Source organism: Oncorhynchus mykiss, chromosome 28 (genome assembly GCF_013265735.2).
Source record: "Oncorhynchus mykiss isolate Arlee chromosome 28, USDA_OmykA_1.1, whole genome shotgun sequence".
Lineage (NCBI taxonomy): Eukaryota > Metazoa > Chordata > Actinopteri > Salmoniformes > Salmonidae > Oncorhynchus > Oncorhynchus mykiss.
The window spans coordinates 19,783,675-19,801,988 of NC_048592.1; the positions used below are offsets into that span (position 1 = coordinate 19,783,675).

The 18,314-nt window shown below is 39.8% G+C and overlaps 1 protein-coding gene and 1 long non-coding RNA gene across 2 annotated transcripts in view; both read right to left on the reverse strand.

The window, feature by feature from the left end:
• Positions 1-4,167, reverse strand: part of LOC118944854 — a 31,677-nt gene extending 27,510 nt beyond the window's left edge. Inside the window, exon 1 of the long non-coding RNA XR_005040232.1 lies at positions 4,110-4,167. This is a non-coding gene — a long non-coding RNA (uncharacterized LOC118944854). The remainder of the gene's footprint in view (positions 1-4,109) is intronic.
• Positions 4,168-4,771: 604 nt separating this feature from the next.
• LOC110508281 (pancreas transcription factor 1 subunit alpha-like) lies at positions 4,772-6,079 on the reverse strand. Its single transcript, XM_021588704.2, has 2 exons — positions 5,413-6,079; positions 4,772-5,292 (listed from the first exon to the last, which is right to left on the reverse strand). The coding sequence occupies exons 1-2, from the start codon at positions 6,011-6,013 to the stop codon at positions 5,084-5,086; spliced, it is 810 nt and encodes a 269-aa protein (XP_021444379.2). The 5' UTR covers positions 6,014-6,079; the 3' UTR covers positions 4,772-5,083.
• Between the last annotated feature and the right edge of the window lie 12,235 nt (positions 6,080-18,314).

Consider the following 18,314-nt stretch of genomic DNA (forward strand, 5'->3'; position numbering starts at 1 on the left):
TGATCTCACGCTGCATCAAACATCACCCTCACTCATTTCACCCACCCAATGAGTCACTCACTCCTTCAACATTCAGCGTCTTTTCTCAGTACAATCTCACATCCAATGTTCATTTCTTGAGCGTGTCTTGGTTTAAATGTGGTTATAATTGGTTAAATAATGCTAAATTACGGTCGGCCAACAGGCTGTGGGGTGGTTTTAGATGGCTCTGATTGGTGCGCTCATCGTGCCAGACTATTTTACCTAATATCTGCATATGATTTTCATAATTTAAGATATGTGCGCGTAAACTTCAGTGCATTTTAAGATTCGACTATGGAACTATCCGTTACGCGTAAATGTATTGGATTTATATTTTTATTTAACCAACATAAACCCATAATGGCACGAACTGAACGACCAACCCTACATAATTTGAGGTCTTATTTGGTTATAGACATGAATAATGTGGTAACATTGACACTACTACTGCTGCATAGGAAATGTATGTTAGATAAGCCTGTTCAAGTGAAATATTTAAGCGAACATGGACCAAGTACACGACCTGTGATGTGGGTACTTTAGTCTAGATTCAGAATTGGCAAAAAAGAACAGAGAAGCTCTCCATGCGCACCCTTACCTATCCATACACATCCGAGGATATGGCTCAATGCGCAAAACGGACGCAGAAGTTGGAGTATGTATGTCCTTCTCCTTGGGTCCACAATTACAATATTTTTCATCAATAACTGGTGTTCATTTTTCAAGGAGGGTTACAAATGTGTTGAAATTGCGAAATTACTCTTGTTTTATGCTCCAATTAAGAATATTGTCCTTTTTGAAAAACAACTTGCACCATATTGTACGCGCGCGCCTTGGGAACACTTGTTGCCATGATCGGTAAGGCTATTGAGAAGTTAATATCCCGTAAAACACAAGTTACCATATCGAGGGCTTCCCCAGTTCAAAAGACTGGTGCCTTAGCACCATATGCTTAATGGATTCAGCCATGGAGGCTTCAATAAAGGTAAAATGCGGTCTTTTAAAAGTTGGAAAGGGTCTTTTATTTAATTTAGATGGAGTACTTGCGCACAAACCAAAGCGCGCCCGGGCATTGACTCACCCTTTCTTTCAGGAAGCAAAGCGACCATCGTGTAGCGTGTTTCATTACAGCATAAGCTTTTCATCACCCTGCTTTGTCCTGAATGAAAGTAATGCTGTGAATTAAAGAAATGCCAATATTTTCTATCAGCTTGAACATCCAAGAGAAGGGCCCTCGAGCTTGGCAAAAATCAGGCACATCATTCATCATGTCATCCCGCACCTGTGGTCTTGCATTGAAAGTACACAAACCTATTCCTATTAACCTTAATTATTCAAAAACGCCACAATGGTTGAAATAGAGCAGGATGAAGTCTGTTTATTGGTCGTAAATGTTTTTCTGAAGATCTCCCCAACCTCTTTGTTAGTTCGGCGCAGAGTCCGCCTCTTTCTTTCAGACAGAATAGCCCTGGAGTTTTCCATTTTCAATCGTAACATCTGCTTAATCTTACGGATCAAAATATGGAGACAAAACATATGTAATGGAGGATTTGTGAAATCCTTGTAATGAGTTATTAACAGGAGAAAACAATGGGGCAGAATGGAAAGAGCCTTATGGTAACAAGAGTCGCCAAATGAAACGCCTGACAGTTTCCTTGTTGGTAAATGGAACCCGTTTGAACGCCAGGTGATGGTAAGAAAATCAATGTCCTTATGAGCCAAGCCAGCTCTAAGTTCTTTTTTCTAATTGGAAAATTAGCAGACATAAATTTAATTGGCTTATCAAGGCCCAGCAAAAGGCCGCAGTAATTGCCTGCAGATAGACGGGGGGACACAACAAGATTGAATGTTTGCTGGCTCGTATTAAGGCTTTCAATCCAAGTGTATCATTGAACATGTTTTATTATAACAAAACGTCATGCTTTACAGTTCCCATATTGTATAGACAATGGTTAATGGAACATTAAAGACGAAAACCATGCCAACAGGTCTTGGAGACATTGTAAGGGCCTCTCTCTTTGCTTGTTTTAAGCAGCTGCTGTCCAGGACCCAGAAGCACAAAAAGAACAAGTTTGTAATACCAGGTGCATCCTAAAGAACCTCGACGGGGATGGATATGTTACAGCCTAGGACATGTGAGTAGCAATAAAGATAGGCCTATCATTTGGATTGTAAGGCGCCTCCACGCCCTGTAAAAGGAGAGGCGCCTGGGCAGTGCGTTCTCTGGCAACATCGCCCTCCCCTCCATGGGTCTCTCTGTACCCGTATCCCCGGGCCAAGTCCTAACACCTGTTGGCTAGCCAAGTGCTAACGTCCATACTAACACAATAATCTATTTTGAATTATCACATATAATTATTGAATAATATGTGCGTATATTTTTCAATAATCATTTTGCCCCATTTGAGCATTTTGGTGCTTGGTGCGAAGGATTTAAAAGGCTACTCGCGAGGGTCACACTGCCCCATGGGCAGACTCAACTGGTGTTTGTTCAACCTCGCAGCTGGTACCCCGATGCCACAGTGGAGATACGTTAATGAAATCGCGGGAGTTCGGGGGATTTACAGACTCTGGGCCCATATTCTTATGCGCGATAATCCAAAGTATCAGCAGTTACTTACAGTTTATGAGAATCTTGTTAGGCGTCCTTCCCAGTGTTTACCATACGCTTATCTACGGATTATTATAGTATTAATGGATGACGCATTTAGCCATGTTACTTTCATCTGATTAATAGATATATGACTGAAATATGTTGGATATCATTAAGTAGAACTAGCATACCTTCATGAAATAGCCTAATGTTCTTAGAATTTGGTTTTCCAATACAGTCTAATTATTTGTTATTCTCACTGTTGTCATTATTAGCCTATCACAGCTTTTTGTTGTATATTTCTGCATATCTTTGATCTGTCTTCTACAATTTATGCGCAACAGTTATCCATTCTTTGGCTCTGAGTTGCATGCAAACTGATGCGCATTAGGGGTGCGCTTGTCATGAACAGCCTGGTGCGTCATGTTTTATTTGCAACAACTTTCAAATGGTAACAATAGGCTTGATATGTTAAAACCCACGAACACATTGGGAAAGGTGTCACTGTAATTGACAGTGCACAATGACATAGCACATCCATAAACCTCGTGTTTTTGTTTTCTGCCAAGTTGGCACAGGCCACTTGGGTCTAAATACGACTACCGCGCTAACATACGGCTGTTTTCTATGCCTTGTGACACATTTACTGACTATAAACTTGCCTTGCATGCCAAAGCAGTCAGCAACATGTAGTCAAAGGCTACTCGAATGCCATAGAGCATTGGACGCCATTTCAGTATCACTAACTTGTTATTAGCGTAATTGGAGCTTGGCATGGTTTTCCAATGTTTAGCCGGGTAAGAAAAGGAATAAAACCTGTCAGCCTGTAAATGGTGCTCTTTTAAGCCTTGCCAAGACCAAGCACAACAGTGACAAGATAGAGACCCAAGTGTTTGACTGCTTAAGCCTTTCCCTTCCGTTTGATTGGTATTGCACTAAAGGATGTTTTGAGGGGTTTTGTACTGTGTTTGCGCACAAAAACGCAAAATCTCAATAGCATTAGGTGTGACCAAACAACTATGCTATACTGTTGTTTTGATGTTCTCTGCCACTTCACCAAATTAAATAGAAATGTTGCCCCCGACAAAATAGATGAAGCCCAGCTACTTCCTGGGCCTTTTATTTCGTTTAAGGTTGACTTGCTGACATTTGACGCTCGAATGAATGTAATTAGATGACATGGTCTCTTGTGTCGTGTCTAGGACGCGCATAACTGTGCTGTTAATGTGGCGGTAATACAACAAGAGATGAAATTATAGGTCTACTGAGATTTCCAAAAAAGCAGATCCACGGAAAACTTGTAAAAATATTAACATCCAGTTTCAATTTAGAAAAAAAGCACAATCTCAGTCATCTTTAGCAACAAATTCGAGTACAGTAATAACAATAATAACCATAATAATATTATATAATACGATGTATCGTTATTATTAATAATAATATAGCAAGAAGTAAATAATCGAATTGCAAAGACTAATACAGAAAATGAACCTACCTTTCTTTTACCCCCATCCGAAATGCACGTGTTAACCCGAAATGCTCTTAGCCAGTTGGTTTTATGAATGTGTTTGCAAGTTTGGGCACAGGCATATATCTGGGCTACCACTACATAGATATGGGAGAGCTGACGTAAAAATGGCAAGGGAACAGGTTGAAAGGATGCCGCTACCACGGGAAGAGTTTTCCTTGAAGCACCTGCAGAACATTGAAGCTAACAGTTTTTACTGCAAGCCATCGGGTTTAATGTACATCTGATGTGCATACCTAATGTAGTTTTACATGAAGTGTGTGTTTGTTTAAGCTACAGAGCTAAGATCCATACAGGCCGCAGTTTCATAAAAAGTAGGCCCTGTGAAGGAGTTTTCAGACTCCATCAGATACCCAGTAGAATGAAGATAGTTGCTCATAGAGTATACGCACATGCATGGGTTGAGACCGAGGCCCAGTGTGCATTGCAATTCAACTAATAATGCTCGATATCACTTCAGTTCATTGATTTATGCACGGTTCTGCATGCGTATAACTTTCCTTTTATGGATATGTTATCTTCACAACTTGGATATTCAATGATACTTCTTAAATGTATGTAAGCATATTAGCCTATGAAGAAAAGTGGTATAGACCAGACAACACAAAGTATTCATAATTTAAGAGCATTTATCAGATTGCATATACATATACATTATTTTACAATTCAGTAGGCCTATAAAAATATTTTGGTTTTAGTATATTCATCAATATTCAATTAAAACATATTATCATGGAAACAATTAAATACATGTTGCTATACATGATGATTGCCATGCTGCCTGAATTAAGAATAGAGATCATTGCCATAGAAATATAATATTTACACTTAAATAATCAACGTTACATAAGAATCAACGTTAAGAGAACATTATATATTAACATGGATTTACCATGGGTGTATAACAATAGATACCTTTAGACATAAACATAAAATAATATTTATTGGACTGAGATTAAGGTTAAAGGAGGCTCGTTTTCAATGTTGGACAGGGAGGATTTCATGTGCAGTTTCCGTGGGTCCTCAGGTGTCCAGACTTTAGCGGTTCTGATTATGTTCTGGTCTTTCAGCTCTTTCTCATCTTTCCAGGACAGAGAGTGTCCGGCGAGGGGAGGCAGCCCGTAGTCAGGATCACTTGGAGATGGAGATCCTGAGAAGGGGACAAATGATTAGTAACGGACCAAGTCTTTAACAAATGAGTAACAATACAGTTCAAAGTTAAGTCATTATCATAGGCATTATCTAACCATATGAAATGTAGGCTACTTACTTGTTCCTCTGTGGCAAATTATAACTTTTTTGGATTGAGTCAGTGCGTCACTGTTGGAGTTTCGGATGCGCATATCGGACTGCACGAGCTCAGCGAGGAAGTTGATGTAGCCAATGGCCAGGCGCAGGGTATCGACTTTGGATAGCCTCTTTTCGTACGGTAGAGTGGGGATGTGAGTCCGGAGTCCCTCGAAAGCATCGTTAATTGACTGCATCCTCCGCCGCTCACGGATGTTGGCAGCCTGCCGTAATTGTTGCATCTCCATATCGGATCTCATCCGCCTCCGCCTTTTCAGCATCGGGCTATCTCCTCCCACCTGAGGCGACAGCTCTGAGGTGCTGTCAGTGCATTCATACGAGCAGGTAGACGAGGAGGAAGAGAAGGACAAGTTACTGATGTCACAATAGTCCCCATCGTGCGCTATCCTGCTGTCCTTATAGTAATCTTGGAAATGACTGGTGAGAAAGTTGACATCGTCATCCAGAAACTCGTCGGTGTCCAAGTGGTCCCTGGAGGACTGATCAGTAAAGAAATCATCGTCATCAAAATAAGGGGAGGAGAAGGAGTCCAGTCCAGTAAATGGATCCAAGACAGTGTCCATTTTTAGCTGTTGTTTTCGTGTTGCCCAGTAACAGCCAGTTTGCTCTTTGCGCTGTCTCTGGGTGCTCAAGAGTTAGTTCAGCTGAAGGCTGGCACGCGAGGACTCTTATAACTACATCCATAGTCGTGTGCCATTAACCAAAAAAAGCCAGCCAATCAGCGTTGAGTATACACTACGCTCGGCAGCTGAGGGTGCACCTAGAGATAATAATCTCTTTCCACTCAGCCCCCACCTTCCATTTATGGCGCAGCGTTTACCCCCCTCCTGCCCTACATGGAAAACTGAACATAGGGGAAACAAAGCATTAGAGGACCAATGACCTACTAAGTCTAAAACCTGCAGCCACCCTAACATTGTACCTTTTATTCAATACAGTTATTTTTAAGATGAACTCGCACACTGCTCTTGCACGGATCACCTTTTAATATTGTATTTACTTATTAAAGCTTAATTAACCTGTCGGCCTCATTCTTGGCCTTCATTAGAACTTTTGTGAACATCTGTATTTCAGCAAGAGCAGTGTGCAGGTTTCTCTTTTCTTTGAAGTACTCGCATTATTCCCATTCCTTTATTGAATTTTTGTTTCAATACAACCATTACATTATTTGCTTGCATCATAAGTGTCCACATCTGGTTGCACGTTTCCACAATAATATATTATTATTAGGCTGTTATATTGTAATACACATCAGAGTCCTTTCCGAGGCTCCACGGAGGCTCCACGTCTTAATTCTCGTATTGATCTTTTGTCAATGCAATCTAAATTGGTTTCCTCTTATTCAAAATCTCAATTTCGAGAACAGAAAAACTCTGCATTGAATAGGCTTATCTTGCATCTACTGCACGCTTGCATCCATTGGGACTAACCAATGTGTAAAGTGAACAAAATATATGTAGTAATTAAAGGATCGGTCATATAACAATGATAACATCTCTGACACCTCATGAAGGCAGTCATCTTAAAGCAGGTACCTGCCCAATTCAATAGCCGACCACTCGTGCCCGCAGCAAGCTGTTAGAGTCCTTTGGTCTGAGCACTTCATTATTGGAGGAGTCCAATTTCTATTAGAACCCATAGAACGCAGAGTAAACATTTGTATGAGAATAATGTCATTGAAATGAGACGTAATTTCAGTGATAGACAGGCGAACATAATGATGTGTTCATCAGTCATAGGTTTTACGACGCTGCTCTGCCTACCCATTGGCTCTGCACAGTGGACACTCGCCTGTTCACTCCGCAACAATCAAAAGAGAATAGAGAGCACTTTACCGACAAAGCAGGGGCGTTTCTTGCCTCTCAATAGCGACATACCCTCTGTCACCGTAAACGAGTAATTTATGACAAGAAGTGCTCTTATCTTTAAAAAATGTGAAAAGGGCACAATGCAAAACAGCCACAAAACATTGAGAGCCCCTTGCAAGTGTGACTACAAAATCTGTAGCTCAAAAATAATATTAGGCTACAGCAAAACAATATATATGGAATTCCTCTTTGATAAACAGAATAGTTGGAAATAGGCCTACTTTTCCGATTGCCAACAGGGATGTTTTATTACGCGTCGTCATATATATGAGACCTTATGAAGTCCTATCATAATGTTACGATGTCTTAAAATATAGGGGAAAGGTTACAGACTGAGAATAGCTGTAGTTATAGTCATCATTGTGAGATTATATTACGATACAAAAATGGGTTATACATGCTTATGATTTGACAAAGAAAGCTTGTATAACTGCATCATACCTGTTGATTTGAATGAAACCTAGTGGGATGAGGGATTATCTGTGGATGATCATCTGTCTCGTGCAGAGTTGAAATGTATCCTATATCGCAGGCAATGCTCAAAATAAGTTATTCATTTAGTTTGATCTCAATCAAAGATAAGGATGCAATTATAGTGCAACACTTATAGTGCAACAGGTAGACTACCTGAAGGCGTAGTGAAATATGGGCGGGGTAGCCTATTAATATCAAAAGCAGCCACAAAATATCAGGCTAGCAAAATGTTCAAACTAAACTTGCATCATTTTAAAATCTCATTGACATTTTTGTTTCAGTTTTCACATTAAAGGTTGAATTCACCTGCCATTATCGAAAAGTAGTCTTTCTGGTCGTCTTGAAACCATGTGTGCTGAAGTATTTAAAAAAAAAAAAAGAACCTTTATTTAACTAGGCAAGTCAGCTAAGAAAAGTGATTTACAATGACGGCCCCTGAACAGTGAGTTAACTGCCCGGTTCAGGGGCAGAACGACAGATTTTTACCTTGTCAGCTCGGGGATTCTATCTTGCAACCACTATTATTATAGTCATAATTGTACCCCAATGACAATTATATAAATTGTCTGATTAGGAAATATCTGACGATTTGTATCATGTGTTGGGCTAATATGTTGGATAGATGTCTGAAGAGGTTACAGGAGACGTAAATGTAAAAAGTGTCCCACTTTTTCTGAATTCACTCCTATAACAGTACTACAAGAAAACACGTAGTATTACAAGAACCAGAGCCTTGCATAACATAGGGGAACAAAAATGGTTGCTAAATATATTTTCAAACACCAATACATAGTATCTACATGTACATCCCAATTTGGCACAGTGCATTATTTATTCTTTTATAACCTTAACATCAAAACAGAAAAAACGATGTCAATGATCTTACCATATGCGTCAGGGGATGAGCTTCCTGTTTGAAGCTTGCTCTGCCCCCCTCTATGATGTCACACCAATATGATTTTGATCATGTAGTTTCTCTGCAAGGACTAATTAACAGTAGGTTTGATTTTCTCTTGTCAGACCAAGATATAAATGCCTCGGGATTAAGCTTTCCTAGTTTATATGATGTCCCATTATCCTTCTTCACCCTAGTTTAGATTTTTAAGGGAGGTTTATTTGTGTTCCAAAATTATTTTTTTGATGTTTGCCTTTTTAATTGAGCTATTGTTCGTTTTTTCTAGACTGCAGAATTGTGTAAAATAAGGATAAAGCTAGAAGTTAAGACAATATTGCTCAGTTACATTGGCTTATATCAATTAACATTTCATATAGTCGTATTCAAAACGAGTTATGAATGTGCGTAAAAATGTGCCCAACATTCTATGAATGCGATACCAAATAGTCCATACTATTTTAAGAAAACTCGACTTAAATCCTTCAGGTGTTCAGCACCATAATAAAAGTTATTAAGCCTAAGTGGTTCCATGAACATAAATAAATTCACCAGTAAAGAGACCGACACACTGACGACAGCAAGTATGTTTTTTTTATGGGGAAACTGGTGTCAGAGTAAAGGTAATGTGCCCTCACAGTGCGCGTCAGAGGGCGTTTACGCCGGTACCTGAAATGGTGACTGGTCGGAGTCTACGAAACTCCCATTCACTCCCATTCAGATTAAGATGGAGGGGGTCACTTTGTTAGTCGAAGGAGAAAACAAGTCTTTAACTGTAGGCTCGCCGCAAGCTACAACATGAGGCATTGGAGGCACAGGCCGTGGGAATAACGCCACTTGCGCGGTGAGCCAGTCAATGCAACACGTCCCATAATAATGAGTGCTGATGCTGCTTTGCACCTTGCATGTGCATTTTGGTTTTCTTATAATAGGCCTACGTTTATGTTAGAAGAGCTAATACAACCTAATATAATATATGTCCACCTATCCTAGAACCTTTAAAGATATTTTGGAATTGGAAAGAATGCAATGAATCTGATAATAAACACATTTTCTTGATTCATACTGGCTTAAATGATACGTTCATGTTTACATGCAATAGATCCACAGGTCTGCATGATGGTTTATTGCACCAGTCTGGTGCCTGAGTGCTGACTGGTCGTTTATTTACAAATTGCTCGCAGACAGGACCGTGACTGTCAACGTCACACGATCAATTCACCAGTGTGACATACAGTATCTCAGTGCCAGCGGACGCTGCAAAGCGAGCGCCGGCATGGGAACAGCAACACTTGGGTTGCTTCAACAGACGGTATAATGGTGAACATTATAAATTAGGTGTATTACGAAGGTCATGGTGTATTACAATTCATGGTGACGGAGGGCCAGTGATGCATGATTCCAGGACTCAATAGCCTACGCCTATAGTTTAATTGTAGATTTTTCAAAGTAGCTTTACGCTCACTAAATCAAGTGATAAATTAACATATAGCCTACTTGGTGTCTGCTGTGCTCAAAACACATGGATATGGAAAATCTCTTTGTTAGAAAGTGAAAAGCCCAGTGCAAAAGGTGGCGGTAATCATCACAGAAATCCATCTTGTGTGTCCAAAATATTAGAGAGATGCAAGACAAAAATGCAAACTAAATGGTTTAAACAGATACAAAACGATTAAATAAATATTACACCTGGCTATGCAAGTTTACACGTGCTTTGGAGCGCACATGTAAACATAGTATCAAGTGGCAAGGTATTTTTGGGGTTAAGAAAATGTGCTATAAACATTTATGCCGAATATGAACGTTCTCAGGTGAACACTAGCCTATGGCCCTAATCATTCATAATAGCACCTGTAACTAATACATGTATAGGTAGTGCAATTTACCATAACGCGTCCACACAGAACGAATGATGACAGAAATCAAAATATTAAGACTCACAGGTTACCCAATGTAACCAGCATATCCTGTGGTGATGGAGTCAGCCCCCGCGCTATAGTCGCACGTCCAGCCTTGTGCCATTAAATTGCTTTTATTCTGCTCGCACGCTTTTCTTTTTATCTCACATTTTTGGTGACCTGGTACCTGAAAAGCTTGCTGGTAAAGTGCCATTGACTACCACAACCATGCGTTTTCATGGCCTGATTGAGGAGGTCAGAGTGTCAGCGCGAGGTGGATGAGCAAGCTGCCGAAACACTGGTGATTCCCTGGGAATCCCACCACATGCGCCGTGGCAACTGAAATAGCGCGCGGGGCGCTCGCTCTCCAGATTGCAAGACAAATTAGAACGGTGCTCATGGGGTCTGGAGAGTCTTGAGGCATTGATAGCAATGAATGCGCACGAAGTTCTTAAACCAATGTATTGTTTGAGGTATTGTCTTCTAATTTTCCACCGACACACTATTTAGGCATTCTCTGCTCACCAAGTGCAGCATCCATAACTTGTTAACTAAATGTTGAAGGCTCATAGGCACACAGCGCAGAGCAGAGTCTTGTGTTTATGATGTAGTGTAAATTATCATTACTTTGATCATTTCCAACAAGTCTGATGACTAGCCTATGATTCAAACAATTATTAAACATTTAATCAGCGCACTTCAACAGGTAGCAAAATAAATGACCCCACTAATCAAAGCTCCCAATGTCTCTCTCCCTCCACCCATATACCCCTCTTCAGTCGACAACATATTAACATTACAATTGCTTAAGTATATATATTATATAATATATATATATATATATATATATATATATATATATATATATATATATATATATATATATATATATATCTCCTCAGAGTTTAAGGAAGATTATTAATTCACTATTCCTTGGCCTGATTTTTAGCACTAATCTGAAAGTCTCGGACTGGAGCCCTGGGCGGTTAAGGCTGTTTCACGCAGAGAGATTAGGGTAGGGATATTCGAGCGTCATACACATTATAATACAACGCAGGAATACTGGTGCTTCCTGTCTGGTTTGGTCTCGTTTACAAAATCTAATCTTTCGGTCTGTTTCCTAAGTAGCCAAAATAGCAGTTTAGTCAAGTGGCATTAAATGATCAGTGAATAACTAGCCCGACATATGGCTAACCATTCTGTATATGATACATCCATCTCGGGTTTCAAGGTGGCAATCTGGTGACCCGTGTTAACCTGTAGGTGGCCATTTACTGTTTCTCTCCCATTGCGTCAGAGCTCATAGCGTCAGACAGACAGACAGACAGACAGGCAAAATAAACACATAGGCCTACAATTTAAGGTGATTAGTTGGAATCAAGTGTGACATGGAATAAAATATGCGCTGCTGCATGGGACAAAAATACCCTGCAGTTCTATGGCTCGTGTCTTGTCTCACCTGCATATGTCGAAGAGGTAGCCTTGATTGCATTTTTTATCATTTAAGACCTTCCTTTTCAAACTGACTTTTGATTTTGAATATGATTATGATTTGCCATAGATAGGTGGTGTGTTAAGCACCTTTTGTGTGGGAAATGCGCTCTACAAATAAATACATTTAGCATTGGCTATATTATTTGATAGAATCTTGAGCAAATTGTTTTAATACTATTGTCACCTATCATTTTACTTACCGGCATGTAAATTGACACAATCTAGGCTAAAGCAATAACCTGAAGAAAAGTTGAAGGTAGAGTAAAGAGTTTCAATTAGCCAATTAGCCTAATAACTGGGAATTTGACACGATATAAGAAGTCAGGTTGAGAATCTCGCCGGGACACTGGGGTTAACTCAATTGGGATTAGTGTCGGGTTAGAGTTTTTAGCAGAGGATCTGTACAGAGTTCTCTGTACTGCCTGGGGCGTTTGGGTGTAAAGCGATAAGTTCCCCCTACTGTCAATTCAATACCATGCACTTCCAGCAGCATCTGGTCTCCCATCTAGGGATGGAGAGACCCAACACTCTTGAGTATCAGATTGCCCTGGGGCAGGTTTAAATCCAGATCAAAATACTATTAGATTATTTTCCCGATATCCTCGGTTCATCCTCCTCCTTGTTCAAATGGAAACGGGAAAGTTAATTAATATTTCAACCAAATGTCATGGGATTATTAGCATGATCTTGATTATAAACTACAATGTGGTATCATCGGATGTAATCAAAAAGCAAGGAGGGACCAACATCATTTAAAATGGCACAGGGTTATTTTACCCCCCCCCAAAATAAAGGTGAAAAGTTGATCCCTGATGTGAAATTTCACCCATCTGCTCTACCCTATCTTGAAAGGTAAATTATATGTTCATATGCATATGCATATCTGAATATGAATTATTGACAAACAACGGAATTTAACTTTTACACGAACATAGTTTTGATGCACAGTTCCTTTAAATGGAGTAATTTAATTCGAAATGTAATATACCATCAATGGGGTGCTCCTAATAAAGTTGCAGATAGAAATCTAATGTGTAGAGCTGACCATATTTACCCTACACTTAACGAAAAGTAGGTCCAAATGTGGAACCCTTTCACCACTAAAATGCTGTATAACCTTTTTCACCACCAAAGTGTTCTACCTGGAAACAAAAAGGGTTCTCCTATGGGGAAAACGAATAACCCTTTTCTGTTATATACACTCTTAGAAGTAAAGTAGGTCTGTGTCTGTTCTATGCAATACATTTTTTTTATCTGAACATTCTGTAACGTTTTCTAGGAAATGCCCCAGTTGTTTCTGGCCATTGAGGACGCCTGGTGGTCAACAATGATATTATCATAATGTGCAGGTATTAAACACGGCTTAACCATGTCAAAAGCATGCATACTGTAGCTTCTCCTCCTTTGTACATCTACATTTTGGGCATTTTTTAATTATACAATATGTTTCATTTATTTATGTCCCAATATTGAAGATATAATGCTGTTTTTTTGGTCAAGAAGTGGATCATAAATGGCGAGGCATCACATTGAAGAAAAAATGCTCACAACACATCAGAAAACAACTTTGGAGTAGGCCTATTTTAAATGAAATTATGGGCACAAAGACACATTCAACTCCATCGTTCATAGAATCAGATGGAGGATTCATCATAAAACCATTTGATGTTCCCAATTATTTGAATGATTCCTTCACTGGCAAAGTGGACAAATTTAGGCAGGAAATGCCAACAGTGAACAGTGAGCCATCATGCACATGCAACAAAATAAAAATAAAATAAAATCATTTGAATTTTGTAAAGTTAGTGTGGGGGAGATGGAAAAATTATTATTATCGATCAATAATGACAAACCTCCTAGCATTGACAACTTAGGTGAGATACCTACGTTAGATTTCAGTGCAGCCTTTGATATTATTGACCATAACCTTTTGTTGAGAAACCTTGTGTTATGGCTTTTCAAACTCCATATTATGGATGAAGCACTATCTAATTGAACTCAAAGGGTTTTCATGAATGGAAGCTTCTCTAATGTCAGACATGTAAAGTGTGGTGTACTGCAGGGCAGCACTCTACTCTTTTCTATGTTTACCAATGACCTGCCACTGGCATGAAACAAATCATGTGTGTCCATGTATGCTGATGATTCAACCATATATGCATCAACAACCACAGATAATGAAGTCACTGAAACCCTTAACAAAGAGTTACAGTCTGTTTAGGAATGTGTGGCCAGTAATAAACCGGTCCTGAACATCTCTAAAACTAGGAGCATTGTATTTGGTTCAAATCATTCCATAAATTCTAGGCCTCAGCTGAATCTGGTAATGAATGGTGTGGCTGTTGAACTAGTTGAGGAGACTAAATCACTTGGTGTTACCTTAGACTGTAAACTGTCATGGTCAAAACATACAGATTCAATGGTTATAAAGATGGGGAGAGGTCTGTCTGTAATAAAGAGATTTTTTGACACCACACTCCACAAAGCAAGTGCTGCAAAGACCTAGTTAAGCTGCAGCTGGCCCCAGAACAGAGCCGCACGTCTAGCTCTTCATTGTAATCAGAAGGCTAATATTAATACGATGCATTGCCAGTCTCTTGGATAAGAGTTGAGGAAAGACTGACTGCGTCACTTCTTGATTTTATAAGAAACATTAATGTGTCGGAAATTCCAAATGTTTTGTATAGTCAACTTACACACAGCACTGACAAACACACATACCCCACTCAACATGCCACCAGGGGTCTTTTCACAATCCCCAGGTCCAGAACAAATTCAAGGAAACATACAGTATTATACACATCTCATATAGAGCAAGTGAACAGCAAACCTGGTTCCAAAAAACAAATAAATCAAAACCTCACGGCACAATGCCTCTCCCTCATGTGACCTACTTGTTGTGTGTATGTACTGACATGTACAGTGCATTCGGAAAGTATTAAGACCCTTTGACTTTTTATTCTAAAACAAATTAAATAATTTAATCTTTTATTTTTTTTATTTAATAATAATTTTTCTCAATCTACACACACAACCCCATAATGACAAAGCAAAAACAGTTATGACATTTTTGCAAACGTATAAAAATAAAAAAAATAAAAACAGAAATACCTTATTTACATACAGTTGAAGTCGGAAGTTTACATACACTTAGGTCAAACTCGTTTTCCAACAACTCCACACGTTTCTTGTTAACAATCTATAGTTTTGGCAAGTCGGTTAGGACATCTACTTTGTGCATGACACGTAATTTTTCCAACAATTGTTTACAGACAGATTATTTCACGTATAATTCACTGTATCACAATTCCAGTCGGTCAGAAGTTTACATTGACTGTGCCATTAAACAGCTTGGAAAAGTCCAGAAAATGATGTCATGGCTTTAGAAGCTTCTGATAGGCTAATTGAAATCATTTGAGTCAATTGCAGGTGTACCTGTGGATCTATTTCAAAGCTTACCTTCAAACTCAGTGCCTCTTTGCTTGACATCATGGGAAAATCAATAAGAAATCAGCCAATACCAAAAAAAAAAAATGGTCTTCTTCATCCTTGTGAGCAATTTCCAAATGCCTGAAGGTACCATGTTCATCTGTACAAACAATAATACGTAAGTATAAACACCATGGAACCACGCAGCTGTCATACCACTCAGGAAGGAGACGTGTTCTGTCTCCTAGAGGTGGACATACTTTGGTGCGAAAATTGCAAATCATTCCCAGAACAACAGCAAAGGACCTTGAGAAGATGCTGGAGGAAACAGTACAAAAGTATCTATATCCACAGTCAAATGAGTCCTATATCGACATAACCTGAAAGGCCGCTCAGCAAGGAAGAAGACACTGCTCAAAAACCGCCATGAAAAAGTCAGGCTACGGTTTGCAACTGCACATGGGGACAAGATCATAATTTTGGAGAAATGTCCTCTGGTCTGGTGAAACAAAATAGATATGTTTGGACATAATGACCATCTTTATGTTTGGAGGAAAAAGGGGGAGGCTTGCAAGCCGAAGAACACCATCCCAACCGTGAAGCACAGGGATGGCAGCATCATGTTGTTGGGGGTGCTTTGCTACATGAGGGACTGGTGCACTTCACAAAATAGATGGCATCATGAGGAATTTAAAATTATGTGGATATATTGAAGCAACATCTCAAGACATCAGTTAAAGTTAAAGCTTGGTTACAAATGGGTCTTCCAAATGGACAATGACCCCAAGCATACTTCCAAAGTTGTGGCAAAATGGCTTAAGGGCAACAAAGTCAAGGTATTTGAGAGTCACAAAGCCCTGACCTCAATCCTATAGAACATTTGTGGGCAGAACTGAACAAATGTGTGCGAGCAAGGAGGCCTACAAAGCTGGCTCAGTTACACCAGCTCTGTCAGGAGGAATGGGCCAAAATCCACCCAACTTATTGTGGGAAGCTTGTGGAAGGCTACCTGAAATGTTTGACCCAAGTTAAACAATTTAAAGGCAATGCTACCAAATACTAATTGAGTGTATGTAAACTTCTGACCCACTGGGAATGTGATGAAAGAAATAAAAGCTGAAATAAATCATTCTCTCTACTATTATCTTGGCATTTCACATTCTTAAAATAAATCCTAACTGACCTAAGACAGGGAATTTTTACTTGGATCAAATGTCAGGAATTGTGAAAAACTGAGTTTAGATGTATTTGGCTGAGGTGTATGCAAACTTTCAACTTCAACTGTATGTTTTCAGACCCTTTGCTATGAGACCCAAAATTGAATTCAATTGATTGGACATAATTTGGAAAGGCACACATCTGTCTATATAAGGTCCCATAGTTGACAATGCATGTCAGAGCAAAAACCAAGCCATGGGGTCGAATAAATTGTCCATAGCGCTCCGAGACCGGTTTGTGTCAAGCCACAGACCTGGGGAAGGGTACCAAAACAATTCTGCAGCATTGAAGGTCCCCAAAAACACAGTGCCCTGCATCATTCTTAAATGGAAGACATTTGGAACCACCTAGACTTTCCCTAGAGCTGGCCTCCCAGACATAATGAGCAATCGGGGGAAAAATGCCTTGGTCAGGGGGGTGACCAAGAACCCAATGGCCACTTGGACAGAGCTCCAGAGTTCCTCTGTGGAGATGGGCAAACCTTCCAGAAGGACAACCATCTCTGTACGACTCCACCAATCAGGCCTTTATGGTGGAGTGGCCAGACGGAAGCCACTCATCTGTAAAAGGCACATGACAACACACTTGGAGTTTGCCAAAAGGCACCTAAACAACTCTCAGACCATAAGAAACAAAGATTCTCTAATCTGATGAAACCAAGATTGAACGCTTAGGCCTGAATGACAAGCGTCATGTCTGGAGGAAACCTTGCACCATCCCTGTATTTCAGTGGCATGGACTAGTCAGGATCGAGGGAAAGGTGAACGGAGCAAAGTACAGAAGGATCCTTGATGAAAACCTTCTCCAGAGCGCTCAGGACCTCAGACTGGGGTGAAGGTTTACCTCCCAACAGGACAACGATCCTAAGCACACAGCCAGACAAGGCAGGAGGGGCTTCGGGACAAGTCTCTGAATGTCCTTGAGTGGCCCAGCCAGAGCCCAGACTTGAACCCGATTGAACATCTCTGGAGATACCTGAAAATAGCTGTGCAGCGATGCTCCCCATCCAACCTGACAGAGCTTCAGAGGATCTGCAGAGAAGAATGGGAGAAACTCCCCAACTACAGGTGTGCCAAGCTTGTAGTGTCATACCCAAGAAGACTTAAGGCTGTAATCGCTGCCAAAGGTGCTTCAAAAATGTACTGCGTAAAGGGTCTAAATACTTGTGATATTTGTTAATTTTTTATAAATTAGCAAACATTTCTAAAAGCCTGTTTTTTCTTTGTCATTACGGGGCATTGTGTGTAGATTTGAGGGGAAAAAACAATGTAATCGATTTTAGAATAAGGCTATAACGTAACTGAATACTTTACGAATGCACTGTATGTGTGACTCATAGATGCACACACACTACATGTTAATGTTTTTAAAGATATGTAAATTGTAAAGTATTTCGTATTATCTTTTTCGTTATGTGTCGGACCCAAGTAAGACTAGCAGTCGCCATTGGGGTCGGCTAATGGGGATCCTAATAAATCAAATAAAAAAATGAAATCAGCGGCACCGATTGGTCAAGACAGAAAAATAACATCAGGCTGACTGAAAAATGGAATCAGTCAGTGCAAATTAATACATGGTCAAGACCCGGGAA